General features: G+C 28.9%; 1 protein-coding gene across 1 annotated transcript in view; it reads left to right on the top strand.

Annotated features, from left to right (window-relative positions):
- Positions 1 to 11,073, top strand: part of LOC122503296 (PRKR-interacting protein 1 homolog) — a 32,435-nt gene extending 21,362 nt beyond the window's left edge. Inside the window, exons 2-3 of the mRNA XM_043613777.1 lie at positions 8,367 to 8,546; positions 10,725 to 11,073. Of these exons, the coding sequence (XP_043469712.1) occupies positions 8,367 to 8,546; positions 10,725 to 10,943 (399 nt within the window). The 3' untranslated portion in view covers positions 10,944 to 11,073. The remainder of the gene's footprint in view (positions 1 to 8,366; positions 8,547 to 10,724) is intronic.
- The last annotated feature ends 1,604 nt before the right edge of the window (positions 11,074 to 12,677 follow it).

The raw sequence follows: 12,677 nt of genomic DNA, 5'->3' as shown, positions 1-12,677 counted from the left end.
TACTTAAAATTTATCAAAATTGTCTGTATACAATTGAGGGGACGGCTTCTAAAAGGGGATACGCGTGGATTCTCACGTATAAGTATTGACCAATAGTGTGATTTTAAAACATTTTCAATTTTCAAATTCAATGACATAAATTTATACACAATGAAAATGTGCATCTTTTTTCTTCCAGAAATAAATTTATATCTTGTTTAGTTTATAAAATAATGAGAAAAAACTAAATTTTTGAAAACCGAAAAATTTAAATGTTTTACGTCTTTAACTCGTGCTGGTGTTTTTGATTTTTCATATTTTGTAATCAAACAAAAACAAACTCACAGATTAAGGTTTCCTGAAACCAACTATATTTTTAAAACTTCAAAATCTTAATTAATAAAAGGTTTATTAATTTTTTTGAAAGGCATTGCAAAAAATATTTTTTTTTCAACTTTCAACGCTTCGTTTATCTAGGAATTTTCAAGGTACGAAAAACTTCCAGTGAGAAAGTTTTTTATTGCGATACGGACAAGTTTTCTCTAAAATTTTATTAAAATGATATGGATATTTACAAAGTTATTAATGTTTAAAGCGTATGGTACGTCAGATTTCTCGCGCCTGGAACGCATTGAGTCCCAAATTGTTCGTTTGCAACGCGTTAAAAATGTGTTTGGCAATATATATAATAAAATTTATTGAAATTTATTTTTAACATAAATATTTTATTTTGTTATATATGTACAAAAGTCAACTAAAATAATATTTCTTATTTTTAAGTTTCTTGTTTCATTTAGTTCAATGTTTCCACTCTTCGTCAAAATGATCTCGTTTACTACATTTAATGTTTTTAAAATAATTATTAAAAAACTCCTGTCCGTTTGCAGAAAGATATCGATTTCCTTAATTGTGATAAAAAAATCTCGAAATCCTGGGAAAATTGTATTGGGTTTTACCGAACCTTTTTTTTGCAGTCAACGGTCGCGGCAACCGCGACTCATCTGGACACCATATTTTTCCGTAGAGTGAAAACAAATGACAACTTTGAGAAAAATAGCATATAAAAAAGGGTTACTTCCTTGAAAAGTGCACATGATAACAAAAAAAATCTATTGTATGAAAATGTTTGCCAAAATACAGATATAAATAAAATAAAATATGTTTTAACTTCAAGTATTAAATACAATATGGAATTATTGTACAATTTATTTTGCGAATAATAAGGCTATTCAAGTTGGGTGGGGGAAAATTCAAGATGGATGCTAACTGGTGCACCAACATTGTATAGAAAGTGTATGGGATAGAGTCTAATTTTTTAAATATCTCGCTTAAACCAAATTTTTAACCATAAGTTTATTAGGATTTTATGTTTCATTTTTAAAGAACTACTTTTTGCAATAATAAAAATCGATTTTATTTTTTTATTGATATTATTATTGCAAAAAATAGTTCTTTAAAAATGAAACATAAAATCCTAATAAACTTATGGTTAAAAATTTCGTTTAAGCGAGATATTTAAAAAATTAGACTCTGTCCCATACACTTTCTATACAATGTTGGTGCACCAGTTAGCATCCATCTTGAATTTTCCCCCACCGAACTTGAATAGCCTTATTCTGCAATATTTTTTTTAAAATAATTTCATATGTCTTTACGTACAATACATGTTAGAATAAATAAACTGATGCTACTGTTATATAAAGTTAGATGAATCGTCATAATCCATAGTTAAATATTATTTAAAAACAATTACTTTGATATTAAAAAACCAGTCAAAAATTAAAATAATAATATTTTTACTATTCTTAATAAACATTTATTAGTTAAATTAACATTAAATTTATGTCAAAATAACTGTGTACTAATTATTTGTATGTCAGTAAATTTTAACTATTATTCCAGCCGATTTTGGCTAATTATTATTGGTTACTTTGTAATAATGATTAATCGTTTTTAACTAAATTGCTATTGCAAAAATTTATCAGTGACTTTACTAAAAATTGTATTTCTTTTAAGTAAACAAATGAATAAACTAAAATAGTCTTAATATGTTCCATGCAAACAACTTTGGAATCAATGCGTTCCAGGCGCGAGAAATCTGACGCACCATACGCTTTAAACATTAATAACTTTGTAAATATCCATATCATTTTAATAAAATTTTAGAGAAAACTTGTCCGTATCGTAATAAAAAACTTTCTCACTGGGAGTTTTTTGTACCTTGAAATTTCCTAGATAAACGAAGCGTTGAAAGTTGAAAAAAAACATTTTTTGCAATGTATTTCGAAAAAATTAATAAACTTTTTATTAATTAAGATTTTGAAGTTTTAAAAATTTAGTTGGTTTCAGGAATCCTTAATCTGGTAGTTCGTTTTTGTTTGATTACAAAATATGAAAAATCAAAAACGCCAGGACGAATTAGAGACGTAAAACATTTTAATTTTTTGGTTTTCAAAAATTTAGTTTTTTCTCATTATTTTATAAACTAAACAATATATAAATTTATTTCTTAAAGAAAAAAGATGCGCCTTTCCATTTTCCACAAACTTCGGTAATTCAAATTGCAATTTGTAACCGACAGATTAGCTCAGTCGGATGGATGCCTCGCTTGGCGGGCGTTTAAGGACCGAGGGTATAAGTACCCTTGGTTCGCGCCCTTTTGGCTTGGTATTTTTCCGGCACGTGAGATAATCTGGGCGGCAAATTAGGTTAATATATAGAAAATTTCTAAGTAGAATGGTTATGCTTAATCCAAAAAGAATTTCTCGGGGACTTTTGTCGAAGTGCGTAAGGCCAATAGGGCAGGAGTATAAACAATAAAAAAAAAAAAAAAATTGCAATTTGTAATATTTTCAAAAATTGACCAAGTGGACAAAACTTAAACGCGAGAATCCACGCGTATCTCCTTTAAGAAGCGGTCCCCTCAATTGCACTGTATAGAGTTAAACATTATTAATTTTTAAAAACTTATTTGTATAGAGTTGATCTGTGCACAATTATCGTGTAATAAATTAAACTGTATAGAGTTAAACAAGTCTAAAAACTTCCCAGTAAAAAAAGAAGTATTGAGTGGAGCGTTTAGGAATTGAGTGAAGCTCTGAGCCAATACGGATTCGAGTAAAAACCGTATTGGGACGTTTGACTCAATCTTTTTTTCATCCGCCGAATACGGTCTTATTTTAGCATTAAAATTAAAATCACATGACCAGAGTACACATTATAAATTGAAAGCACAATTGTCCTGGAATGTAAAAATGCCAATTTCAATAAGAAACAGTGAATATTTGTTAAAAATTGGTAAAAGCAAAGTTTGACAAGCGCGACTGAATTTACCATGTGAATAAATGAAGTGGAAAGTTTAAATGGACGGAATGGACTAAAAGAAATCTACTTTTACCGACAGAAAGTTCCTAGAGAATTGTGGTGAATTCAACAAAACAATGAAATTTCATTGTTTTACAATTCTCTAGGAACTTTCTGTCGGTAACAGTAGATATCTTTTCGTCCATTTAAACTTACCACTTCATTTATTCACATGGTAAATTCAGTCGCGCTTGTCAAACTTTGCTTTTACCAATTTTTAACAAATATTCACTGTTTCTTATTGAAATTCGCATTTTTACATTCCAGGACAATTGTGCTTTCAATTTATAATGTGTACTCTGGTCATGTGATTTTAATTTTAATGCTAAAATAAGACCGTATTCGGCGGATGAAAAAAAGATTGAGTCAAACGTCCCAATACGGTTTTTACTCGAATCCGTATTGGCTCAGAGCTTCACTCAATTCCTAAACGCTCCACTCAATACTTCTTTTTTTACAGGGTTAAAATTTATCAAATTAATCTGTATACAATTGCACTGTATAGAGTTAAACGTTATTAATTATTAAAAATTTATTTGTATAGAGTTGAACAGTGCACAATTAACGCGTATTTAATTAAACTGTGTAGAGTTAAAATTAAACTTTTTCAAAATTCGTATGTATAGAGTTGAACTGTATAGAATTGACGGTGTACAGTTGCACTGTATACAATTAAAATGTGTAGAGTTGATACCGTTCTAAAATTATGTTACCAATAATATTTATGGACATTTTTCATAGTTTATTATTTGTTTATGATATAAACAAATAAAGTTAACAAATGAATTGTTCATTATGAAAAATAACTATGAAAAATGTCCATAATATCCAAGGTAAATGACAGCTGATCGTCTGTTTCCATTTGTGTTAATTTCAGATGTGAATATACTATTATTTTATGAAAAACAAATAGTGTTAACATATATATGTCTTCAAGAATTGACTATCAAAAAAATATTTTTTATTTTGTGTTTCTCACAAAACAGAATGTTATGTAAGTTTTAGTTTTCAGTGAAATAGCATGTCTCACAAGTCGTGAAAAATTTCACCATGTGGTATATAAGAAAAATTCGATACGTACTTTCAAGTGTTAAGTGTGTGTTTATATTTAAGTTATACGCGAAGATATGTGTGTGTTATAGGTTAGTTCATAAGTGTTGATAAACGTCGAAAAGTGATTCCATGCAAAAGTACTAGACTGTTTCTAGTATTTTGTGTCGTATCCAAAAGTCAAGTACCGAGTCAATGAAAATTTCACGTACTTTTTTTCCCGTGTATTTGCATTAAAATAATAGGTAATAATAAAAAATCGAAATTATAAAAAGTGCTTCCCTAAGTTTCTTAAAAATTTATTTTTATTGTTTCGACAATATCTCTGGGTTTTACAGTTCTTTAAACAGAAAATTGGAGATTCATACTACAGTGTGTCGCGCGGTAAACAAACGTGCCGCCTGGCAGAAGAAAATTATTATTAACTTTGCTCCTAATTGCAAGACACTAAATTTTCATACGGTTATGGAATCGTTATAAAATATCCTTTACGGTGAAATTTGAACAAACTTCCTACGACGTTAAGAACATTGTTAATTTTATAAGTAAACAATTAAATTTCCAACAACAATTACAAAAATTAAACAATTTAATTTTTTAATTATTTTATTTGAAACTACATCATTTTCTGAGTATACAAACCAAATTTTATAACGATTCGTTTATTCTGTTCCGAGATATTAATTTTTTAATAAAACACTGTAAAAAACTTTAATTGTTTATAACTAAGTGAAATTTAACTTTTTTGAAAAATCCTTCTAGGCATTTAATTATTTCATAATTATGTTTCATTTTCATGTATTACCAAGTAAATACAATGAACCTCAAAATTTGCTGTTACACTTCAGGAATTTTTACTCTTGTACAAAATATCAATGAATATATTTTCAAACAATACGAACGTTAATTAAATATTATTGCAAAAGGAAGAAGGAAATTAAAGAGTAGAAAAAATAGATTTCAGTAGTTTTTGAATTTTTTCGCAACCAGTCCAGAAGTCACTTAAAACCTTAATTGTTTAATTAATTAACCATTTATTTTGCATAAATAATTATGAATTTAAAAAATTTTTATTGTTATTAACCCCTTAGCAGTGTAGTCAAAATAAGCTTTTCGTGCCACAAATGTGCAAAAAAAATTTTTTTTTTAATTACTTAGTATTATTATATTTTATGTTTTCGGGGTCGCTGAATCCGAATATTTGATCAAAATTAAAAAATTCAAAATGGCGGCTTAAAAATTTAAAAGTTTCCGTATTTGACTAAAAATACTCACTTTGGGGCTTTTGGGGTCACTGATTTCGAATATTCGGTTAAAATTTAAAAATTCAAAATAGCGGCTTTAAAATGGCGGCTTTAAAAATTTAAAAGTTTTCTGATTTGACTAAAAATGTTCACTTAGGGAGTTTTTGGGGTCGCTGATTTCGAATATCTGGTTAAAATTTTTAAATTCAAAATGGCGGCTTCAAAATGTCGACCGAAAAAATTTTAAAGTTTTCGGATTTGGCTAAAAATGAGCATTTGGGGGTTTTTGGAGACACTGAATTAGAATATTTGGTTAAAATTTTATAATTCGAAATTGCGACTTCAAGATGTCAACTAAATTGTTAACTTCTTTCAAATTTAATAAAAATTTAAAAATTTACGAATGTGGTTATAAATAGTTATTTGAGTCTTTTGGGGTTTATATTTTTATATATGTATAATATATTTTACATATATTATATTTTTATATTTATATATATTTACACGAACTATTTAAAACACCGCTCTTAGTCAAATCCGGAGTCACGAACTATTTAATTTAATTACTATTATTAAATTTTTTAATATAGATCGATGTTGAGTATTTCACAATGTTTTAAAACATCGGACATATTAATTCCTCTGCTTTAAGTTTTAAGAACTAATTTGAGAACTTTAAATTTTTTTGGTCGCCATTTTTGAGCCGCCATTTTGAATTTTTGATTAAATATTTGGATTTAGAGAACTCAAAAACCCCCGAATGAGCAATTTCAACCAAATTCGTAAACTTGAAAAAAATTTTGGTCGCCATTTTGAAGCCGCCATTTTGAATTTAAAAATTTTAACCAAATATTCGAATTCAGCGACCCCAAAAACCCTCAAGTAAACATTTTTAGTCAAATCCGTAAACTGTTAAATTTTTTTGGTCGCCATTTTGGAGCCGCCATTTTGAATTTTAAATTTTTGACTAAATATTTGGATTTAGAGACCTCAAAAACCCCTGAATGAGCATTTTCAGCCAAATTCGTAAACTTAAAAAAAATTTGGTCGCCATTTTGAATTTAAAATTTTCAATAACAGATTTGGATTCAGCGACCCCGAAAACCCCCGAGTAGACATTTTTAGCAAGATTTGTTAACTTTTATATATCTTTTTTTTCGATGCCGCTATAGCGGTCATACACACTGGGGGCACGAATTATTTTTGCCTCTATAGACGTCAAACACTGTGAAGGGGTTAATAGAGACAGTATTTTTGTACATTTCTGCCAAATATTTTTAAATTTTATCAAAAAACAACGAAGAAATAGTAAATTTTCTAAAAAGGTGCTTTAAAGTTTAATTGTTTATAACTAATTAAAAAATTAAAATTTGTTAAAACGCATTCCGGGAATGTTTTTGTATCACCCGGCTGTAACAAATTATGTATAGACAACCCTCGTAAAAATTTCGGACTAATTCCGGATTAAATACGGACCGATTAGTACGGATTAGTCCGGAAATTGTACGAAAAAGGTCCGAAAATGATCAGCGCTAGTCTGATATAAATCCGAACGAAAACCTGAGTCCGAAAACACTCCGGAGTAATCCTGAATGTCTACGAATTCAGTCCGTTATTGGTCTGCAACAATCCAAATTTATGAACGGTGAAGAATTATTCTAAAATAAGTACGGAATTATCCGATATCAATATGTAAAGAATACGGAATCAGTCTGCAACAATCCGAGTTTAATATAGTTAAAAAAAACCTAATCCGCAAAATGTCCGGAGCAATCCGAACTCTGTAAGCAATAAATCCGGTATTATTCCGCAACAATTTGAAATTAAGTGTGGTAAAATCCTATTCCGAAAGAAGTACGACACAATCCGAAATCTGTAAGCTAAGAATCCGAAAATTGTCTGCAACAATCCGGATTTAATCCAACTAAAAGGTATAATCATCATCATCATCATCATCATCATCATCATCATCATTTTTGTCTTTACAATTAGCATCTATGTCCACTAGGTTTTCGAAATTCAAATTCTTATCTTCATCTTGATCATTGCATACATTTCTTAACTCTGGGTCAACTCTGTGTTACAAAAATAACAATCCTTTCGATTTTTCGGTTCTATCCAAACAGTAGGGGATTTATATTTTCACTTGGTGCAAATGAAATCAAAGAGGATAAGGTATTCAAGAAACAAAGATTAAAACTGGTTTAAATTTGACATTTTGAATTTTTAAAAACCGACATTATATTCGTTTTCAACGTCCCCGAAAACCTCACCGTAATGATTTTCGAGTGAATCTGATTAATTTCTAACTTTTTGGCCGCCATATTGGGTTCGACATTTTTAATTTTTAACAACCAACTTCAAATTCGTAATTAGCGACCCCGAAAACCCCCGAGCATTAGTCCGAGCACCCCCCGAAATCCCCGATTTTCAAGAAAATCCGAACAATTTTTTTTAAAAAAACCCGCTATTTTGTATCCACCATTTTTAATTTCTTTTATGTATTCAATTTTTATGTAATTAGAGTCACGGAATTAAAATCAATAGTAAAAATATGCGAAAAGCCTGTTTAAGATATAAAAAGTAAATAAATTCCCATGCAAATAAATTTATCAGACTTCACCACCTTACGAGGCGTGTAAGGCGTGTAAGTGCCCATATGGTACTCTTCGCATACAAATTTTTTTTTGTGTGCCGGTGTATTCTAATGTTTGTTAACTTTGTGTTTAGGAAAAGCCAGTTTTAATACCTGAGAAACCTAAAGCAAAAAACTCACCATCAATACCAGAATTTGTTCGCAATGTAATGGGTAGTAGTGCTGGAGCTGGAAGCGGGGAGTTTCATGTTTATAGACATCTGAGACGAAAAGAATACTCACGCCAAAAATTTATTCAAGAGAAAGGCCAAAGAGTAAGTTGAAACCTATTTATTTTTTATCTTTAATGTGTAATTGACTTAAAATTACTCACTCGAGTAATTTCCTAAAAGAACCAGAGAAACTCGCATTACAATCTTTACTTTTATATTAAAAGTAAGTAGGAAATTCGATCCGTGGAAGGTAAAAGTATAGACAATCAATCTGAATTCAATCATGAATTTGACTGGGAAAATGCAAAAATTCTTGATCGTGAACCAAATTTCAATAAACGATGTTTTTCTGAAATGCTTCACATAAAAATTAACAAACATACAATTAATAAAAAAGAGGATATTTTATACCTAAATAAAATTTATTTTCCCTTAATAAGCAAATTAAATTCATGATTGATTTCTTTCTTCAAAATATTGTCACCTTGTCATCGCCACGTGCTGTTTACATGTTCATTGACTCCTCCAATTTATCTATAGTTCTATCTTTCTGTAAAACGATTTTAGACTTGACGAAACGCTCTTCAAAACTCGACGTGCCAGTTATAACTGTGCGAATTTAATAAGTAACGTGTTTTCGTGATGTGGTAAATAACTTTTAAATTAATTTTTATATTTTTTTCTTTTCCCTCTTATTTTCCGTCTTTATTTGTGGTGTAAATTTATTGTTTATTTATTTAGGCCTAGCCTGATGATGATGACAAACCAAGTCATCGAAACATCGCTATCTTTCTAATTATTTGACATCAATAAAAATATGACATAAAACCAATATGTCTATACTTTTACCTTCCACGGATCGAATTTCCTACTTACTTTTAATATAAAAAATTTCGGAAGGGAATATCATCATTATACTATAATCTTTACTTTTGTTTTTCTGGAGATTAAATTTTTTATATTTCTCAAGTTATCCAAAATAAAGTCACTTAACAAATTTTTTTACGTTCTTTTTCTCATTTCTTTACTTCAAATAACTAAATAAAGTTTCATAATAGAGGAGGGGGGATTCTAAACCTATTAATTTCATCTTAATTCCATGAAATTTAAAATCTGAATAGTTAATAACATAATCTACGCATTTCCAAATTAAAAAAAAATTGACCGTTTCTAAAACAAGATATTTCAGTTAAAAGTTTATTATTTAACATATAACATGTTTATTATTTAACCTTTAAAGAGTGCATATAAACGGCACATTTCTTCTAATAACTTATAAAATGTTCTATAGATTGTTTTAAAAAACTAATATATTATAAATGAATATTTGAAAAATTTAGAACAATATTTAACAATATTAACCGTTTCGTTTAAAAGATATAATATTTTAAAAATTATTGCGAGGTTGCCGCACTTTCTAACCTGGCTAGTATACTTATGCGTATACCTTTTCATGCGGACGTACGCATATATTTCCACTATATATTCATTTTATTATTGTTGTGGCCTATTTTTGAAAAATCTAATGAATCGCAATGTAATTAATTGAGGAGCAGTATCGAAGAACTCGCTCGACGCGCGAGAAAAAGGGATAATTCCAGTCAGGTAGCAGTGAACGGCCCAGAGGCCCTCACTGCTACCTAACTGGCACACGGAGAGAAATTTCTGCTAATATTCACCGTGCTGCCACCTGAAACTGTGTTCAAAGTGCATTTTGGCAGTTTTTACTGTGCTCTCTATATAATTTTGCATTACAGATTGTGGAAGCAGCACAGTAAAAACTGCCAAAATGCACTTTGAACACAGTTTCAGGTGGCAGCACGGTGAATATTAGCAGAAATTTCTCTCCGTGTGCCAGTTAGGTAGCAGTGAGGGCCTCTGGGCCGTTCACTGCTACCTGACTGGAATTATCCCTTTTTCTCGCGCGTCGAGCGAGTTCTTCGATACAGTTCCTCAATTCTTTCTTTTTTCATTCATTAATAGGTACTTTTTGATAATTACTTTGTACAAATTTTGTATTTACTTTAAAAATTTTAATTTACATTTAAATGGATTAAAAAAGTTGTTTCAATAACAATAAAAATTTATTATAAAGGCAGGATAAATATTTTAGATCCTAAAATTTTTATTTTCTGATAACATTCTATAAAAGAGTTAAATTATTATGTAGAAATAGATTTGACATTCATAATTTTTAAAAGAATTTACAAACTAAAACCTTAATGAATTAACTTTTAGTTAAATATTTATACCTTTTTTAAGTTTACCATTTTTTTCTAGGACCTTCTTGATGAAGAACATCATAAAAAATTGGCGGAAAATAAAAAAAAGGCAGAAGAAGCTACAATGAAAAGAAGAAATAAACGATTAAAGAAAAAAGGAAAACTTAAAGAAATTCAGATGTTAAAGTTAATTAAGAAAAACAACGAAGCAGGAAATAATTCAAGTGATTCAAGCAAGTCAGGAGATGACACGCAATCTGAAAATATTAATGAATAAATTAAAAACAATTGAGAGCTTCTACATAGCTGAAAGTTTTTATAAAATAGTATTTAAACTATGAGTACAAACGCAATTAAAAAACTTTATTAAGTGTCGTGTAGGTTAATAAATATTTTTTTTAAATTTGCACAAAAATAAAAGAAATCTTATGAATATATTAATTTTCCTTCATGAGACCAAACTTTATAATCAATTTTACAAAGGTCCATTATGTTTAATGCAATATATGTATACGGGTCATTTCATTCTCAACAAAAGTTGAAGTGTCAAGTTGCAATTCTGTCATTGAAACTAATTTTTTTTAAACAGTTGGATGTATTACATAAACGAAATTCCTTATGATAGATACTTTTTGGCGATTAAAATAATGATTAATTTGTTAGAGACAAGTATTATTCGGTACTTTTTCTATAAGATCATGTGCGTTTTATAAAAAAAACTTATTAAAAACTAAGCAAAGTAATATATAGAGGAAAATGAGTTAAAATGAAAAACTAACATTTTCAGAAGTCATTTGGCCAGTATTTTATTTAGATATTTTTAAAAAATCTTCATTTTCAATGTTTTACAAAAATTTGAATAACTTCTAAAATAATGAACGCTTTATAATGATCTTAAGCTTATTTTCAACCATTTTTATTGAAGAATAGAAATTTTTTAAAGAAAATTAAAATACAGTAGGGCATTTATACTACTCTTGAACTGCCAAAAAATATTTTTTTTTTCAAAAATATCGGTCTGACAGATGATAAGGCGGAGTGTTTTAAAAATTTATCGCCGTGCGGTGGACACTCTAACTAGGTCCAGATTTGAGATAGATCAAAAAATAAAAAAGCATTAGTTTCTGCAGCTCAAAATCTAGTGAAATACGTATTTGTTTTTAAACAAATGCATTTTTCGCAAAATGTCATCGATGTCCATACGAGCCATCGCGTTTTACTGAGAGAAATTAATTTCTCGAGTATTTTACCATCTGTTTTGTCCTGAAAAAAGGCGGACATCACGTACAAGATCTTTTAAAAAAAAGCTGGAGCAACAACAGAAGCTATAAGATGCGAACATTTTGTCCAATGTAATCTGAAATTTTTTATAGAACTTCCTTTTTCTATCAATTTTAGGTCGGTCCCTGGCGGACGGGTTTCACTAAACGTCTACCGAATTGGGTAGACGTTCGGTTTTTGGTCGAAAATCTTAATAAAAAAGCATAAAATGTTGAAATAAACTATTAAAAATAATAAATGGAGTATTAAAGTGTTAATTTATCCAATAATTAGGATAAATCATGTGAATAATTAAATATTAATGTGTAAAAGTGCTAACCTGACAGTTGAAATAGTGTGTGAAATTTATTCATATTCAATGAAAATTAGTATAAAATGTTAAAAAAGCAGCCAATATGTATTCTGAAATATTTAAGGGGACATTCCAGTTCAAAATGTCAAAAAAATCGATTTTTTTTTGTTTTTATTTTCGGATTTCTTATAGTGTTAAAAATACTCTCCTAAAATATTATTTCAAAATTCGAAGTAAAACAAAAGTTATACATCCTTATTCTTCGCCATGTCAAAGATGTTTTTGTATGCAGATAAGCAATCGAATGATTTAAATGTTTTCTCATTTTGCATTTTTTAAAAAAGACAAACAAAAATGTATTTCGTGTTGCTGATCACAAATTAGATATCAAATTTTCAAAATTCAAAATGTCGGATCCAATATGTCGGAAAAGAAAAT

The sequence above is a fragment of the Leptopilina heterotoma genome, unplaced genomic scaffold, assembly GCF_015476425.1.
Source record: "Leptopilina heterotoma isolate Lh14 unplaced genomic scaffold, ASM1547642v1 Lhet_256, whole genome shotgun sequence".
In the NCBI taxonomy this organism is placed as follows: domain Eukaryota; kingdom Metazoa; phylum Arthropoda; class Insecta; order Hymenoptera; family Figitidae; genus Leptopilina; species Leptopilina heterotoma.
Note: the sequence above shows the minus strand (reverse complement) of the source record. Positions and strands in the feature narration are given on the sequence as shown.